The sequence below is a fragment of the Spinacia oleracea genome, chromosome 2 (genome assembly GCF_020520425.1).
Source record: "Spinacia oleracea cultivar Varoflay chromosome 2, BTI_SOV_V1, whole genome shotgun sequence".
Lineage (NCBI taxonomy): Eukaryota > Viridiplantae > Streptophyta > Magnoliopsida > Caryophyllales > Amaranthaceae > Spinacia > Spinacia oleracea.
In genome coordinates this window covers 104,583,977-104,602,804 of record NC_079488.1, presented here as the reverse complement: position 1 = coordinate 104,602,804, position 18,828 = coordinate 104,583,977, and the positions used below count along the sequence as shown (strand labels likewise).

Here is an 18,828-nt window from a genome sequence, read left to right as displayed (position 1 = left end):
GCTGCCTTGTGCTCGTGCACTACGCCCTTGCTCATTGCATTCGTGCCGCACGGGCGACGAGCTCCCTTGCTCGTCGTCGCATGCCCGCATTATACAACACCCCTTAAGGATAACACGAAGCGTACATTGCTTCGTGCGTGCAAGTTTTATGAACGAATCGCATAAAAATTTAAAATTTATATTTAAAATTAATGACAAATTAATAAATAATATTAATTTCATAATTTTAGGGCGAAAAATCGAAAATTTATTATCCAATTGATTTCCGATTGTTATGGATTCAAGTCTAGGTCATAAAAATTTAAAATTTATCATAAATTTACAATTTTTATGGTGGTTTTTAATCATAGGTTTCTAATTAAATTACAATTAATTATGAAAATCAAATTAATTCTAAATTATTCTAATTTTCAACAAATTAATCATAATTACAAATTAGATTGCATAATTAACAAGACTAGGCATTCAAACTTGTTAAACATATGCAGTAGGTCAATCAAAAATTCAAGATTTATCAACAAGAATCGCAAATATTTAATTTAACATCTTAAATTTACGAAATTTTGCATTCGAAAAACTAAAACCTTCGAAAAGTCATAGTTAGGCTTCGAATTTGAGAATTCTGGGTTCGGCAGAAAAATACTCTTTTTGTCAAAATTTTAGAATGCCTTTTACATGCGGAATTGACACAAAAATCACTCGATTTGGATGAGTAACGAAGAAACTGCCGAAAAACTGCGTACGTATAATTAAATAAACGCAATTTGCAATTAATTAACAATTACGAAAATTAATCACCCCTTTTAATTCTTGCAAATTTGTAATATTTAACCATGTTTATGCAATTTAGATTATGAAAATAATAAGGGGCTCGTGATACCACTGTTAGGTTATGATACATATGACAATTCATAAATCATGCGGAAAAACCATAAAGCCAGGAAAACATATTATTTACACATAATCATTTAGCATAGTTTAGATGCATACTCTTTGTTGCGTGCCTTCCCTAGCTGCGCCCGAACCGAACAAGAACAAGTCTTTAGGACTCCAAGTGTCGTCCCTCCGTAGATAGTCCACAGCACGTCCGGATCCGCCTTAAGATTGACCAACTAGAATCGCCCTTAAGGTACTATTATTTTTCGGCACTTTATAGGCAAATGTGTGACTGAATTTTCTCTCAAAAACTCACTTTGAAAACTTGTTATAAATTGTGAGCCCTAGCCTCATATTTATAGGGGTATGGAAAGGGAATCGAAATCCTATTCAGATACAAATTAATTAAACCTAGAATCCTACAAGAACTCTAATTTAATTAATTTATCAAATAGAATTAGGAATTTAATCATTAACCGAACTCTGCATGTTTTAGGAAACGTGCACGAACACAAACACTTGCACACACACGCACGGCAGCCACGATGGGCCCCCATGCGTGCGCGCGAGCAGCAGCCCACGCAGCGCCCGCGCGCGCTGCGCGTGCTGTGCGCGCTGTGCGCGCTGCGCAGCCTGCTGGGCCTGGCCTTGCGCTGGGCCTGGCGTGGCTGTTTGTGCGGCGCGCTTGGCTTGCTGGGCGATGGCCTGGCTTCGTGCTGGGCCTCGTCCGGCAGGCCTCGTCCGATGCTTATTCGTACGATGCGCTTCCGATTAAATTTTCCGATTCCGGAATTCATTTCCGATACGAACAATATTTAATATTTCCGATTCCGGAATTAATTTCCGTTTCGAACAAATATTTAATATTTCCGTTTCCGGAATTATTTTCCGATTCCGGTAATATTTCCGATTCTGACAATATTTCCGTTTCCGGCAATATTTCCGATTCTGGCGATATTTCCATTTCCGATAATATTTTCCGATACGTACCATGTTTCCGTTTCCGGCAACATCTACGACTTGGATAATATTTATATTTCCGATACGATCCATATTTCCGTTTCCGGCAATATCATCGTTTCCGGAGTATTCATTTCTTGCCTGTGACGATCTTAGCTCCCACTGAAACCAAGATCCGTCGGTTCCGAATATTCATAGATGGAGTATTTAATGCCATTAAATACTTGATCCGTTTACGTACTATTTGTGTGACCCTACGGGTTCAGTCAAGAGTAAGCTGTGGATTAATATCATTAATTCCACTTGAACTGAAGCGGCCTCTAGCTAGGCATTCAGCTCACTTGATCTCACTGAATTATTAACTTGTTAATTAATACTGAACCGCATTTATTAGACTTAACATAGAATGCATACTTGGACCAAGGGCATTATTTCCTTCAGTGTCATCCTCTCTCTCCTCTTCTCGCTCTTCTCTCTCGCTGGAGACAACCATCAACATCTCCTTGCAGTTCCTCGTTGTCCCTCCTAGTTGCCTTGAGGTTTTTAGGTTTTCGATTTTGTTTTCAGATTTCAGTTGATGTGGATTTTAGGTTTTTGATTTAGGTTTTTGATTTTGATTTTAGGTTTTTGATTTAGGATTTTGATTTTGATTATTGACCTGTTGTTGTTGCCGCTGTCGCTGCCTGACCTCCTCCCTTTTCGACAGAAGATTTTGCGGTGCGGTGGCCATCGAACAACAAGAGAGGAAAGAGAAGGGCGATGAAGGAAGGAGAGGGAGGAGAGTCCTGGCGATGGGGGAAGCGGGGAACAGAGGCGGCGATTCGCCTCCTCGCAACAACTACGGCAGGTGGTTGATTAGTCGGTGTTGTTGGCTGATGTTGTTTCTGTTGTGGTTGGATTCGTACTTCTGAAACCAACCGTGTAGGAAATTTATCAGAAAATCATAACTAAATTTTATAACTCCATTGCTTAACTATTTGGTAGAGCTGATCACGGGCGGGGTAACCCGCTAAGCCCGAACCGCTCAGCCCGCTAAAATAGCGGGCTTGGACAACATTTTAAAAAAACAATCGATAGTTGGGAGGGCTAGGCTCGGCCCGTTAATTAAAATGGGCGGATTACGGCACACAAAATTTATTAACGGGCAAGCCCGCCCAGCCCGCTAAATTTATATAAACATACTTAAATTTCTGATTGTTTTCTTTAAGTCTTACAAGTAATACAGATTTACATAGGAATTAAGAAATTAAAAATTAAAAAAGAACATTCTAAAGTATCTAGTTATCTAATCTATTGCCTAAAAGAAACCCTAAAGGCCTTCATCTAACATTTTCATTTCTCAAAAGAGCCGCCACCCTCTACTCTCTTACTCTCTTACCTTCTTCTTTTTCTTGCTCACTGCATCTTTTTCATTGCTTCTCCATCTACGAAGGCACGAAGCTATTCGCGCGGACCTCGACGAGACGATGAGCCCTCTTTCATCTTATAATTTTATGTTTTAATTTTAATTAGTTTGTATTGTTGATTTAAGATAAATTTTTTTAACACATAGTGAAATTTCTGGAATTTTTATTAGAGATTTAGAGGCAAGATATTGTTTAGTTTTAGATTGTGAATTCCTATTAAAATTTTTGGATCGGTATAAATGAAAATTAAGAATATATAATATGTTCATCGGTTGGTGTTCAATGGTTTTATGGATCAGTTGGTGATAAAGGTTTTTATGGATGGATGTTAATTAGTTTGTATTGTTTGTTTTATCTTCATCGGTTGGTGAAAATTAATAGGCTTGGTGCCTGTTTGTTAGACCTTTAATTGGTTAAAAACTCTATTCCAAATTGCTAGTAGATACATCAGGGTATAATAAATTAATTACCAGTGATTTAAGTGTAAATTTTACGTTTTATTCTATAACAACTTTTGCTTGGAAAAATTTATGTATTACAATTTTATAAGCCCGTTAGCCCGCGGGCAACCCGTATTTTATGTACAGGGCGGGTAAGGGAAATAAATATGTTATTTAGCGGACGGGTAAGGACAACATTTTTAAGCCCGTTGGACAGATTATTGGGAAGGTTGCCCGTCCATTACCCGTCCAAACCTGCAAATGATCAGCTCTACTATTTGGTTTCATTACTTAATTAATTAATTTCACTAATTGGTTACATTGGTTAACTAAATGAATATCATGTTTAACTAATTGAATTAATTGGTTCCGTTGCTTTAACTAATTGGTTCCATTGTTTTAACTAGTTGAATTTCAGGCTTAACTAATAGAATTTCAGGTTTAACTAATTGAATTAAATGGTTCCATTGCCTTTAACTAATTCATTCCATTGGTTGACTAATTGGTTCCATTGTTTAACTAATTGAATTTCAGGCTTAACAAATACTTTCAATTGAATAAGAAACTGTAAACCACGATCAGTATAAACAGGTTATTAATGGAGATCAACCACTTATGTTGTAATTTTATATTCTGTAGGTAAAAAGAGCATAAAACAGATACAGTTTGATCCAAAAAATTAGGGTATAACTCATTTCTTTATCTCATATACTTGGGTTGGTTCTAAGCCTACAACATAATGACCTCAAATACAAATTATATACTAAAAGTATTGTGCAATTGCCTTATTTTTGTCAATACAAAAAGGTGACTATTCTTTGAACTGAAAGGGCTTGGAAGTACGAAGAGCTTCACCAATGCCTTGGATAGAAGCAACAGCTGCCGCCAACGAAACCAGAAAACAAAGGACGTTGAGAAGTTGCAGCAAGAACCACTTGAATGATCGTGGTTTAATCTTGGAGCTACCTAATGACACTTATGTTGTAATCTGCATTTACTGAATCTCCAACAAGAAAAGTTCTAATGACAACATATGATAGATTAACATCCATAAACTATATGATTCGGGATATAATCCAAGAATTAAATCAACAGACGCCATAAGACCACAAACAATAGAACTTTTCCAAGCCCAGGTAAATGTGAGAGACGGAATTAAATTCGCTTTGCTCCCGCCACTACTCCCTTCTTTCTTCCCATCAACACCAAACCACCCACCACAACTACACCTTGATTCATCTCTTCAGACCTAGAGAAAACAGAGAGCAAGGAATCAAGAATTTGACACACATATTAAAATTGTATCGGTTTTAATTCAATAGCAAACAAAGTCACATCATTTTTTTTATTCAAAATACAGATTAAAAGCTAAAAAAAAATATGGAACCTGGAAATACAAAATTCAAGATTGAGAGTCAGGAAATACTTAGAACTACTCCCCTTAAACTGATGAGCATGATTTGCCACTTGATTGAAACCTACAACTGGTTGCTCACTGTAAAACATAGAAAATATCCATTTTAAATTACAGAAATCAAGCAAAATAAATTTAAAAACCCTAACAAATATTGAAAAAAAAATAAAAATAACTCACAGAGCTTTGCTCAAATTGTCAAGGAGCTTTTGATACGCCTGTAATCCCTAAGCCTGTTAAGGAAGTCAAATGAAATCGGAAAAAAACACACCAAATCAAAAAAAAATCTCCATAATCAATTGGAAAAAAAATGAAAATTTAAACAAAATTATTGAAATCTCACCCATATTGAATTACGCATTCTCAAGTCCAATAGCGCGTATAGGAGGCTCTTTATGAAGAAACTGAGAAAAAAATCAACAAATTACAATCAATTGTAACCTGCAACAAAACTGAAATAAAAAAGTAAAAAATTGCAATTGTAATTAAAACCCTAAAACTGAAATAAAACCCAGAAAATTAAAAATAAGAGATAATTACTTTGAATTTCGAGGGTGAATTGGAACGGCAGGATACTCCATTGCGTCGGCGGCATTGTATATCGTTGAATCGTTGCTCCGATGTGGAGGTCGTCTTTTCAACGAACTTGAACAATGGTGGCGACTACGATTTCCTCCGCCGCGGTTTCCGATGGAGGCGACGGCGTGAGACGGAGGAGAGAACGAAGAGGGAAGAAGGTTTTGAAAAGTAGAAGAAATCGGAAGAAAGAGATAGGGAGATGGAGTAGAGAGAGAAAGAGTGAGGGTGCGGTTGAAGACCATCTCTGCGGGAATGGCGTGGAAGAACCCTAGAAAAGTGAGGAGAGAGAAAAGTGAGAGGTGGGGGAGGCTCAGCAAATTAGCGCATAAACAACGAAACAGGAGGGGAGAAACAGAAATATGAGGGTATTTTTGTATTTTTGCTTGTGGACACGAAAAGTGTTGTTACTGTATTACCCCTCCCCTCTTGGCTTATATAATAGAGATTATTTATTAAATCAAGCCAAAAAAATCAGACAATCAGTCAATAAACTAAAAAAATCAAACCAAAAACTAGAAAAATCAGACAAGACCATGTGAAGAGAATAGAGGCTAAGGCAGAGAAATATTATACGTAATAAATACATTTGTAGCAATAATGATTGAAGAACAGAAGAGCTCCCTTCACTCCAAGAAACCAAAAAGATGGAGGTAAACTTGAGCTCTTAGTTCATGTTCACCCTCTAATGGTACATTGTGCACGGTGTAACCTTAGTGCACCTTCAATGGGTATTCATGAACTAGCAGCTGCAGCCATTCATTTCTTTTCAGAAATGGGGCAAGAGAGCTCTCATACATCCACCGCATTCCACTCCAACCATGCAATCAGACACAGAAAGATGATACTCAAATTTCAATACTTAATTTTCGGTTTTTGCTTCATGGGATAAAGAATCGCCGTCCCCTCAGACCTTAATCCTCCTTATATAGTACGGAGTACTCTGTAATCGTACTCGTCATTAATCTTTACATGTTTCAGGATCAGACATAATTAATCTTTACATTGACATTCAACCGTCAACGGAGACATACTCATCCTTCATAACAAGTAATCAAGAGTAAAATGGAGTGAGGATCGACCAAGGTACCAAGTTCTGCTTCTTGAGTTCTTTCAACATGATGCACATGTTGTATTCAGTTGCAACGTCCCATGAATGCATAGTGCTTATCATCTGACACCCAAATGGATACACATAAAGGCTCCATGAAGCCTCTTGGAAATAATGTGTAAATGAAATTAACGGAGTTTTGACTGATCTCATGCAGGTTCATGAAGTCCCACCACGTGGCCATCGAGGCAACGCAAGGCTGCGATCTGCATAGGGCAACAAATTAAGAAACACGCATGTTGAAAGTAAACGAGGACGGAAAATGGCAATGACAAGCACAAAGTGTATCTATACATATGATACTATTGGAGGAAAGTGGGGGTTTTGTTTGTATGACGGTAAACTGATGATATTCTGCTGGTAGAGAAGAGTATTAAGAATAAATTTTAACCACTTTTCACCAGCCCAAGTTCCGGCTATGTATTCTATGTCACTCTTGGACTAAGGTTTTGGTGCTAGACAGTACGTCACAGGTACAATCTCCAAGTATCAGACTCAGGTCTAAGTTGAAGTGTAAAGTGACCATATCATGTCAAAGTATCGGGAATCTGACACGAGGAATAGGCGAGTAAGTTCTCAGCCAGTTAATATCACAATCAGCTGACATCTAAAACAAATCATCACAGATCAAACCAGGGTTGACAGGAGATACTATATAGTGTGATGTTTGGTTGATTAGCATTTTGCACACATAAAACATTATTGAATTTTGGAAACGTCCAATCAATAACCAACAAGGTTGAAAGAGAAATAGTTCAATGGAGCTCAGAGTTAACCTTTCCATGGATTTCATGTTTAATGGGGCCATCTAGCTCCGCTCCCAGTTCAATTAGCTTCATGACTGTGATGTTAATGTCTGTCACTGTAAAGGAAAGGAGTGAAGAGTATTGCTTCTGCACGACATGATCACTGCAACCCAGCATTAGCAGTTATTGTATTGAGCAGATGCAGAGTAGTTAAATTTAGGTAGAATACAGTCGTTCACCATTATATCGGATGAATTATTCATCAGAATGTTTCTCTTCTTTGAGAAATGTTCTCCACGACACAGCGTGCTAAAGAATAACGTAAACAAAATTACCATTATTGTTCAGATGTTTAGCGCTATTCACATCTACACAGCCGTTCAACCACACTTGTTTTCAAGATAATACATTGACTAGGTTAGTTTCCGTGCTACAGCTAATTAGTGTTTACATTCTGAAGGAACTGCTACCTAATTTGTGGTACCAGCAGAATGGATACGGGTTCACAATTCACCCCTTTGATAAGCTATTCCTAAAGCATGTCATTCATACATACCACCATTTCACATTCTGGATTGTAGTCAAGATAGGTTTACAACATGAACAGCCAGTCTTAATACAATTCCAACAGCAAAAATTGGTGTCAATCTAATTAGATACTTGTTGCAAGCATCTCAAACAAATCGAATTCTTCGATGCAGGCTTAGCAAAGTCGAAAAAGGTACTCCGTATTCAATGTAAGTGACACACAGCCTACGCCAATCAGAAGAAGATAACTCCTAGAATAGATTTTGCTACATTAATTTTGACATTTAGGACTTTCTTGCAAGTAGTATTTCGGGTTCTTCCCATCTAATTTGATTAAAATCGTAATAAGTATAAATATCAAGTTGAACACGATTAAGGCATTTGCATTAATTATCATCCCAAATGATGCGAATTAGAAACCCAATTAAAGATAATCTGAATGTTGATGCAATTTCACAGCAGGATTGATGGCAAATAAATTGAAGTTTTCAATTTCTGGGTCAAAATTGAACCCCACAATGAAATTCGATCAAAACACTGGATAAAAAATAGGAAGCAAAAGAAGGGGGAAAACCTAGAAGAGTGGAAGAGAGCAAGCTTGAAGGAGTCGGAATGGAGTTCGGCCCAACGAGGAGTGCAGACATTGACGGTGAAACCCAAGCCATCGGAGTAGAATTTAGCAGCTCTGGGAACATCTTTGTGCATCTGCATCACCCACTTGAACACCGCTCCTCCCATCTCTATCTCTCTATATATAATCGCGCCAACTATAATGAAGGGTTTTGCACTTTTTTTAGGAGAAGTGTGGAGGGAGTAAATCTTATTCAAATCCCTATTCTTCTTCTAAGTTCATCTATGAATATCCTCCCTTTGAACTTAGATAATAGAAACGGTTTTTTTTTTTTTTTATGGGCACTGGTAGAATTATTATTCATTAAATTAGGTATAGTTTATAATCATGTTTAAACTTTTAAACCGTGTATCGGACATGCACAAATTATTAGGTACACCCGGTTGTACGTAGTTTTACGTGCAATCGGATTATTTTGTATTTTTTAATCCCTCCAAAAAAGCACCTTTTCAGTTTAAAAGCACATTTTCAGTTTAAAAGCACATTTTTCAGTTTAAAAGCACATTTTTACAATTTTAATGCACATATGTTTTTCAAATATTATGATATTGAATATCTTCTTCCAATTGGGAAAAAACCTAAACTTAAAAGGTGAGCAACCAACATCAGTTTACATATTCTCTCAAATTCTTCGCGCTCGTATGTTCTTTTGTACTAACAATGTGTTCTTTTGAAATGTATCTGCTTTTAAGCTATAAAAATGTACTTTAACATGTAAAAATGTGCTTTAAACAATAAAATTGTGCTTTTTGAGGGGTTAAAAATCAATACTACCCGGTTGCATGTAGAGCTACGTACAACCGGGTGTACCTTTTACCAATTGTCGCACATGTATTAAGTGAAATATTTTAGATAATAATAATAATAATAAAAAGGTGAAATATTTTATGATGTTTAAAAATGACTATTTATCAGGTCAAGCTTCCTCCAACACAAGATGTCATGCAGAATACTTGTTTTTTTTTTTATTTTGGTGTTAGCACCCGGTTCACCATTAGGACTAATCCGGATTCGAGCCGAGTTCTGGGTGGATAGGTTCCAGTCCCCTCCCAATTGTTGTTGCAGGGGATCGAACACGAGTTCTCCCTACCAAGTTCAGCCCCAATCACCACTAAACCAACAGACAATATGCATGCAGAGTCCTTGTTAAGTTGTTAGTAAATTCATGTCAATGTCTAATCTAATCTCTAATCCGAGTGAAGATCTGAGTCATAACCTTCTCCGCGAATAGCTTAAGCGTGTTGATAGTCTATCTACATGAAAGGTGCCAACCTATTAGACCATTAAAGTTGATATCTAATTCGTCAGACGTTTTGGGATTTATGAAAAGCACAAAAGTCAGTACAATTGCTTGTATATTGAAGAAGAAGAAGAGAATGTAAAATGAGAACCCAAAAGGCAGAAGGAAATGTAAAATGAGAGCCTAACAAGTACTAACAACGTACATACACAGAACTTCAGTCTTATAATAACCAAAACTTCATTGGCATTACATGGCATTGTTCAAAGATCCCTACTAAGTGATGCAAAGAAGATGCTGCTTCTTAGATTAAATGCAGGATTGAATTCATCTAAAAATCCCTCCTCACCCCCATCAATCAATATTGTTAATAATTTACATAAACTGTTCTAACTCGAATCTTTGCTCGAATCTTTTACCCTTTGCAATTTGCTCGAATCTTTTACCCTTTGCAATTTGTTCACAGAATGAAGGTTTGTGGAGTAATGCAAAAGCTTTCTTTGCCAAAGAGTTGTACACATTTTCTTCCATGCAGATTTCCTCCACTGGAATTTAACCATTTGCAGTTGATCTGCATTTTGATCACCAGTCATCATTTTGCAGTCAGGTAGGAGGATAACAGAAGTTTGCTTCTTATAGTGCACCTTTAGAACCCTTTGATTGAATGTTTCGCCCTTCCAACCTTGCTTCTAGAAGTCTAGCCTTCAACGTGTTCTCCTTGCAACTCCTAGGCCATACTGATGAAATTTCGGGGTCTTCTGAAAAGATATTCGGCTCCCAATTCTTCACCGGACTAGCAAGACCTGCTAACAAGAAATGACCGTCTTCTAATTCAGGCTCGGGATGAACTCTCTCCCCCTCTATTGATGACGAATTATTCCTTAATAGATTGTCGTGAATACGCTTCGAATTTCCTCCCCGATTTCCAAATCGTTTGCTTGTTATAGCCTCTTGGTTATTGTTGTAGGTGTGTCCAGTACTAAAGGTCATCCGAGCCATACGTTTCTCAAATCGTGCTTGCAAACTAGATAAACTGCGGCCGTTACTGCTTAAATCTTGGCATTCAACATTTTTCTTTGCACTATCTTTCTTCTCTGTTTCTTCAAAAGAATTAGAAACATTTTTTGTGTAAATCTCATTCGAATACTCTCCACCAACGTTTTTTGTCAACTCGAAACAGTTTGACTCGCTGTCAATAGAGTCATCATCATCATCATCCTCATCATCAATATTCTGAGGAGCGCTCGTAGCCTCATTCAAGGGGAATGACTCCAATGACTGACGGCGAAAACCACTACTCTTGGAACTTTTGTTATGCAAGTCAACATCTTCTTCTCTTGAATCTAAAGTTTGCCTGGCTTTTAAAAAGGTTTCAATTTCAGGCCTAAGCTTATCCACAATCATGCACTTTTCTCCCATATCCCTCCGCATTTCTTCTGCTAGCTTCATCTGCACCCGTTCATCCAACCAAGCCTCTGAAATATGAAGAACAAGGCTATCAACTTGTCCTCTGTGAACCTGTTCCTTCTCACTCCTGTATTTCTGAGACCTAAGTTCCTGCTCATAGTCTCTTATTCCCATAGCAAACTCATCGCATAAGTCCTCCAGAAGTGTCCGTGCTCTTCTCTCTCTTTCAAGTTCATTCAAAGCAATAGGGAACGAAGATTTCATGTCAGAAACCTCTCTGGCCATCTTGCGATGCAAACTCTCAGACCGTTTTCTAAGTTTTCTCTCATCTTCAAGTTCTTGTCTCACTGATTGTAATGCGGACTGTAATCGATCTTGCTCCATGTTTCTTTTCGCATGTTTATGCTCAGAAACTTGCTTCATCAGTTCATCCATTACTTGCCTGTCCTTTTGTTTCTCACGCAGCAAGTCTTTAATTCTTGTTCGAGCATTTTCCAACTCTGCTTTCAGAGCCTTTGACCGTGACATGTTTGACGTGTGCTGCTCTTCAAGGCACCAGATGCGGTTAAGAACTTTGAGCAACTCTGTAGATGTTTTAAGGCTGTAACTTGGATCACCCATTCTCCCCTTGAAATCTTGAGAACTACTAGGAGTATCAGCAGGATTGTATGGAGTTACCTGTTCAGTAACCAAGGCAACCGTGCATAAGCAGATTTAACTAACCTAAGAAACTAGAACTACAAAAGAAACTACTGAGAAATCAGGTGTAAAAATGCAAATCTTATGAAACAGATCATTCTTGCAGAAACAGTACTTCAGCAGAAGATGCTACTTGGGATGATTTATTTTCATCTTACTTTTTACAATTTTCAAAGTTCAGTTCAGAGTAGTTTCATTTCAGGTAGTTCAATTAAATTGCAGTTCAATCCAGTTCTGAAAATATCAGTTGAAAAGAAGACCTCCCAAGCTATATGTTAGAGAGAAGGAGATGATGACATAAAAAGTTGGAAGACTGATATCAAAAACCTGAACAGAATATTAGCTCAAACTTATCACAAAAACCAAAACACGGTTTCTCCCATGCTTCCTTATGTATGGCTCACAAAATAACTCCTTTCACTAAGTGAGGCGGGAGAGCCGGGGAGAGGGGTGGGGGAGATAGCTCTGTGTTTCTATACTTATGTATACATTTAAGAAAAATGTACCACTGGTTCTATTTTAGGCAGTTCCAACATAAATATCACTATTTCCAAAATATTTACAAATTCATTACCAACTTCCCCATAACATGCTTCTTTTAAAGCACTTCCTTGTAAGTCTCAAATATTAAAAGGCTTACAAATATGTGACTCGGCACATTTCTATATAATGGTTTTGATAATTGTTGTTCGTTTAGTGGAGAGAATAAGGAACTGAAGGGAAGGGAGAGCGGGATTAGATTATTCCTTAGTTTGGTCACTTTGATGTTAGGTTGGGAAAGGGGAGGGGAACCTTAGTTTGATGTTAGGTTGGGAAGGGGACAGAACGGAATGTAAGGGATCCATTTTTCTCCCCCTTTTAAAGACAGATCCTTCCAAAGTTGAAACATTTGAAAGAAAAATCTCCATTTCCCCTCATCTCTCCAAAACTGTTATCCAAACATTTTGTAAGCATTTATTTACATGTTTTCTGTTCGTGTATCTGTATGAACAGCAATCAGATGCCACATAATGTATGAGTTTTGAAATCCTTTCTTGCTTACAATTCACAAACTAACAGTGTCAATTCACAAACACCAAGCCATATACCATAGAATCAAGAAACGGCAGGGCAAAGGTAGACAGGGACGAGTATTTACCTCCATAGAACTGCTATAACTTGCTGGTGAAACTGGTTGGATTTCACGGCCATTCTTGTTCACAGATCGATGGTGTCGCAAAAGCGATGCAGCTATATTCCTGTGGAAGCTTCCCTCACTTACAGGCTGAAACATAGAAAGAAATCCATAAGCTAGTCAATCAAAAAGATTGACAGAAAACATCAAAATTAATAGAGGGAATCAATCTATCACCTAATATGCCATGACATATTTGGATACTTGCAAGTAGGGATTTTTATTTTGGAGTTGATAATGGAAAACTTCAAAAGCAATATGCTTTGTCCTAAAGATCAATTTGCAATCTAGCTACCATGAATGAAGAAACCGGAGCTTTGCACTACCAAGGATAAGGCATTAAAGCAACCAAGAAGAAGATAAAAACTCCAAGGATAGATAGACAGATATATAAAAGGTCTCTTCATCCTACCAGAAAATGGATATATCTGATCACTATTTCTACATGACATGTACCTCTCATGTTTCTTCATGTTCTATCTCTCTCTAACATGCTTAGTTTACAGTCCCTACAATGGTTTTTTCTTGTCCTGGATATACAGGAAATTGTTCCCTTCTTTGTACCTAGCATTTTTCCAGCATTTAACTCTCTAACTCCACCATTTTGTACACAAATGCAGTTGCAAATTCTTTAGCTAAACCCATATTACATTATTACTAACAGAAATTGAGTTAAGACAGCAAATATGCAAATGGGTTTAACAAGAAATTCTCACAAAAACAAAATCAGAATCAAAATCAGCATTAACCAACAAAATCCCAGAAAAGGAAAAAAAAAATTGAAAATTACCTGTTCATCAGAAGCATTATCAAGCGAGTCCTCCACAACAGTATGAATCTGTAAACCCTTATTCTTCAGACAACTACCACCTCTACTATGATGGCGGCTCATTTTAGCAATAGAATTAAGATGGGGTAAAACTTCCCACAAATTGGCACCCAATTGTCTAGCTGTAACTGATGAACTACCACCAGTCCCACAATTATAGTTATTATTTTTACCAATAATGTTAGAAAGATTTGATTTTTGTTCTTCTTCTTCTTCTTCTTGGTGTTGTTGTTGTTTGTGTTGAAATTGGGGTTCGAAATTCCAGGTGGGTTTAGGAGTACAAACCCCTCCTCCTGCACTGCTACTTTTCCCCACCAATCTTCCGCGCTGTTTCAACTTTAATCCCAGGAATTCCTCCTTTTCTTTTTCTCTCTCCTCCATAATCCAGTAGTCCGTACTCGTATTTCTTTAACAAAAATTCAAGCCGTTATGTTTTTGCCTTTGTTCTTCCATTCTTCTTTCACTGTCAAAAAAAGAGGGATTGTTGATTTTTATTGATTGATTGTGCTCCTTGTCTTACTGCAATAGTGTCTAGCTGTCTACTTGGCTACAAACTAGAATAGGGGTGGTACTGGTAGTAGGGTGACCCTAAAAAGTCCTGCTTTAATGTTGTTTTCTTCCCCTCTTACCTTTTATTATTCCCATGGGTGAAAAACTTGAATTTGTTTCAAATTTGAGCTATGAATATGATGATGAATTACTAATGGTCTATGGCAATTAATTAGGATAAGGAATAGGATTAGGATCTCTCCTCGTTCAATGGGTAGGAGTGATTTCACAATTCAATGACATTAATCATGGTTTTTTGTCTCTTCTGCACTCTAATTTTTTTATTAAACTTTGTATGGATATTTAGTTAATTTTGTTACTCTTTCCCTCACTTTTTGTTCTTTTACCTATTTTATTTCGAGTCTCTCATTTTGTTCTTTATAATGATAATCTTTCTTTTTATATTACACTATAAATGTCTTACATTCTATCAAAATTTGTGACTAAAGATTATTTCAACCTATTAAATACGATGGAGCATTTAATCTCTCCGCGTTTTCATTGGGACATTAAATCTTTATGCACATTAATTAATCGTTAAATCGCGTGCATAATACTAAACGTAAAGAATAAAGAGGAACGGAGGTAATAGTTTTATCACAAATTTCTTTAAAAGTTAAGGGTATCAATAGTTTCTTGATCTAGTGGTTAAGACTGACCGCATGTGTATGATAAGATTTAGGTTCAAATTCACCATCCATTTGTAATTTATAAAGCCCTTGTGGCTCTTTCTCACCAAAAATTAAAAGCACTTCTCTTCATAACTAAATATGAACATTAACCAGTTTTCGTATTATATTTAGTCATGAAGACTTGTAATTAACTATGGACATTGGAGGTGATTAAAAGTCGATTAGAATTGGCTTTAATACAAAAACTTATCCCCAAATCTGCAAAATTGAAGCAGGATTTTCGAGTCGGAACTACTCTCTTCGTCCCAGTTGTATAGTCATGTTTGATTAAAAATACGGATTTTAAGAAAAGTGGAATATAGTACATTGGTAATTGAATTATACTCCGCACTTCGTATGAGAATATAGATGTAAAAGGAAATACAATACGTACATGGGGAAGTGTAATGCTTCGTATAACATATGGGGAGGTTTCCAATGCATTTTTAATTATTATTGTACATGAGAAAAGTGAGAAACTTAATGGCCAAGAATATAAATATGAGTATTATTTTGGGACGTCCGATTTGAAAAACAAGAATATAAATTTGGGACGAGGGAGTAAAAATGGTTGTAGCACGTAAAAAACCTGACCGGGCACGCGCGGGCACGAAAAACGCATGACCCAACACGAGTACGAAGTCGTGGGCCGCATTTTTTTTGGAAAAAGCATGGCATTACATGACACAACTTGACACAACAAAGCATGCTAAATTTAGTAAAAGTAGGCTTAGGCACGACAACCCGTGGGCCTGAGCCCTGTTTTGAACTTTTTGGCCCGATACGATGTATAGTGGACTTGGCATGGGTCCATCCATATCGCTAACTGCTGTACCCGGGTACAGCCAGCTCTGGCTGTACCCCCCAAAAACGACGCGCTCATATTGTTTGTTCATACTTGTCGACTGTTTGTTCTTTTTTATTGTACTGTTTGTTCATTCTTATTGTACTGTTTGTTCTTTCTTGTTGTATTGTTTGTTCATTCTTGTTGTACTGTTTGTTCTTTCATGTTGTTTTTTAAATTCATCATCAAATTTTCATAATTGTTGTATTTTTTGTTCTTTCTTCTGGAATTTTATGTTCTTTTTTATATTGTTTGTTCTTTCTTGTTTATTTGTTTGTTTATAATAATCATATGGTTAATGTGTAAGGTTATGATACATATGACACTACATAGATCATGCGGAAACAACCATTAACCCAGGACAACATATTATTTACACATAATCATATAGCATAATTTAGATGCATACTCTTTGTTGCGTGCCCTCCCTAGCTGCGCCCGAACCGAACAAGAACAAGTCTTTTAGGACTCCAAGTGTCGTCCCTCCGTAGATAGTCCACAGCACGTCCGGATCCGCCTTAAGATTGACCAACTAGAATCGCCCTTAAGGTACTAGAAAATTTCGGCACTTTTGAGCAAGATGTGTGTTTTAATTTTCTCTCAAAAAACTCACTTTTGAATACTTTGAAACTTGTGTATAAATTATGACCCCTAGGCCTTTATTTATAGAGTTATGGAAAAGGAATCGTAATCCTAGTAGGATGCGAATTAATTGGAATTAGAATCCTACATGAATTCTATTTAATTAATTTATCCAATTAGGAATAGAAACTTAATCATACACTGACTCTTGCATATTCAGGAATCACGCATGAGCACAAACTCACCCACACACGGCAGCCACAAGGGCTGCCCATGCGCGTGCGAGCAGCAGCCCACGCAGCACGGCCCACGCATCCTTGGCGCGCGCTGGGCTTGTGGCGTGCGTGCTTGCTGGGCGATGGCCCGGCTTCGTGCTGGGCCTTCGTCCGGCAGGCCTCGTCCGATGCTAATTCGTACGATACGCTTCCGATTAAATTTCCATTTCCGGAATCTATTTCCGACACGAACAATATTTAACATTTCCGATTCCGGAATTAATTTCCGTTTCGAACAAATATTTAATATTTCCGTTTCCGGAATTATTTTCCGATTCCGGTAATATTTCCGATTCTGACAATATTTCCGTTTCCGGCAATATTTCCGATTCTGGTAATATTTCCATTTCCAATAATATTTTCCGATACGTACCATGTTTCCGTTTCCGGCAACATCTACGACTTGGATAATATTCATATTTCCGATACGATCCATATTTCCGTTTCCGGCAATATCATCGTTTCCGGAGTATTCATTTCTTGCCTGTGACGATCTTAGCTCCCACTGAAACCAAGATCCGTCGGTTCCGAATATTCATAGATGGAGTATTTAATGCCATTAAATACTTGATCCGTTTACGTACTATTTGTGTGACCCTACGGGTTCAGTCAAGAGTAAGCTGTGGATTAATATCATTAATTCCACTTGAACTGAAGCGGCCTCTAGCTAGGCATTCAGCTCACTTGATCTCACTGAATTATTAACTTGTTAATTAATACTGAACCGCATTTATTAGACTTAACATAGAATGCATACTTGGACCAAGGGCATTATTTCCTTCAGTCTCCCACTTGTCCTTAGGGACAAGTGTGCATTTCCTAATTCCTTTGTCGCTCGATGCTTGCTCTTGAACATAAGGTAAGAGTTGTCATCCTTATTATGTCCAGAGGTGTTCCTCGGTTTCAGAGTTCAACTGATCAAATAAACAGATAATCATAGCCTATGATTCATCCGAGCACGGCCATGCATTTCACAGTTTCTAGCTCTCCGAGTGGCCTTGTACAACTTTTAAGCATCTCATCCCGATTTATGGGAGGACAATCCCAATCTTGCGATCTTGATATTAGACTTCGTTTGATAGGTGATTACCTGAGCGTTGCCTTTATAGCCTCCTTTTACGGTGCGACGGTTGGTCAACGTCAAAGCAACCAGTTCTCAAATAAGTAATCTCAAATCACTCAGGTATTGAGGATTTAGTGTCTAATAATTTAATGAAATTTACTCATGACAGATTTTCATCTCTTACAGTAAAGTTTCATAGGTCTTGTCCGATACTAGTCTTCCCAAAGTAAGTATCTATGCAAATGATTATGACATTGCCATGTCCACATAGTTCAAGAAACAGAACTACTAGTCATCTTGCACTCTAATCGTCTAACGTTTTCTATGCGTCCAATTTTATAGAAAACTCCGATTAGGGACCATTTTCAACCTTTGACATTCAAGTTCACTTGATAGACATTTCTTAGTCACAGGACTGGTCCTGACAGTCTATCTTGAATATATCGTCAAATTGAAGGGACTCATCATTTAATACTAAACCAAGATTAAATGGAATATGAAAATACATTTCATATATGATAAATGTTCAACCCAAATGTTTTATAACCATGGGCCTCAAACCCATCTTCTAAAACAATTCATGGAATTCAAAGCTATGCTTGATTTCCAGTGCTACAACGTGAGTGTTGCTTCTCACTTGTTGCATAGGTTTAGTTATCATGCTTTGCCAATCTTAATATCCTTTTCATCGAATGTTCTTCGAGATATGATGATAAGATCTTTTCGAGTTTGTTTATTATGTGATCTAGTCTTTCTTACTTCGATGGTGGTTTTACTCATTTTGCAATGAAGAACCATCAAGTTAGC

At 37.3% G+C, this 18,828-nt stretch overlaps 2 protein-coding genes across 2 annotated transcripts; both read right to left on the bottom strand.

Annotated features, from left to right (window-relative positions):
* Nucleotides 1-6,514: 6,514 nt before the first annotated feature.
* Nucleotides 6,515-8,942, bottom strand: LOC110790244 (uncharacterized). Its single transcript, XM_021995034.2, has 3 exons — nucleotides 8,632-8,942; nucleotides 7,560-7,692; nucleotides 6,515-6,989 (listed from the first exon to the last, which is right to left on the bottom strand). The coding sequence occupies exons 1-3, from the start codon at nucleotides 8,793-8,795 to the stop codon at nucleotides 6,933-6,935; spliced, it is 354 nt and encodes a 117-aa protein (XP_021850726.1). The 5' UTR covers nucleotides 8,796-8,942; the 3' UTR covers nucleotides 6,515-6,932.
* Nucleotides 8,943-10,134: 1,192 nt separating this feature from the next.
* On the bottom strand, nucleotides 10,135-14,793 carry LOC110790234 (uncharacterized protein At5g41620). The gene is made up of 3 exons (XM_021995023.2): nucleotides 13,999-14,793; nucleotides 13,173-13,298; nucleotides 10,135-12,013 (listed from the first exon to the last, which is right to left on the bottom strand). Exons 1-3 carry the CDS (start codon nucleotides 14,416-14,418, stop codon nucleotides 10,562-10,564), a joined length of 1,998 nt encoding a protein of 665 aa, XP_021850715.1. The 5' UTR covers nucleotides 14,419-14,793; the 3' UTR covers nucleotides 10,135-10,561.
* Nucleotides 14,794-18,828: the final 4,035 nt, after the last annotated feature.

Coding starts and splice junctions, on each gene's coding strand:
- LOC110790234 (XM_021995023.2), bottom strand. CDS start 14,418: ATGGAGGAGAGAGAAAAAGAAAAGGAGGAATTCCTGGGATTAAAGTTG. Junction 13,299..13,998: donor ATAATGCTTCTGATGAACAG/GTAATTTTCAAT, acceptor TCTATGTTTCAG/CCTGTAAGTGAGGGAAGCTT. Junction 12,014..13,172: donor GTTATAGCAGTTCTATGGAG/GTAAATACTCGT, acceptor GTTACTGAACAG/GTAACTCCATACAATCCTGC.
- LOC110790244 (XM_021995034.2), bottom strand. CDS start 8,795: ATGGGAGGAGCGGTGTTCAAGTGGGTGATGCAGATGCACAAAGATGTT. Junction 7,693..8,631: donor GCTCTCTTCCACTCTTCTAG/GTTTTCCCCCTT, acceptor GCTGGGTTGCAG/TGATCATGTCGTGCAGAAGC. Junction 6,990..7,559: donor AACATGAAATCCATGGAAAG/GTTAACTCTGAG, acceptor TGCCCTATGCAG/ATCGCAGCCTTGCGTTGCCT.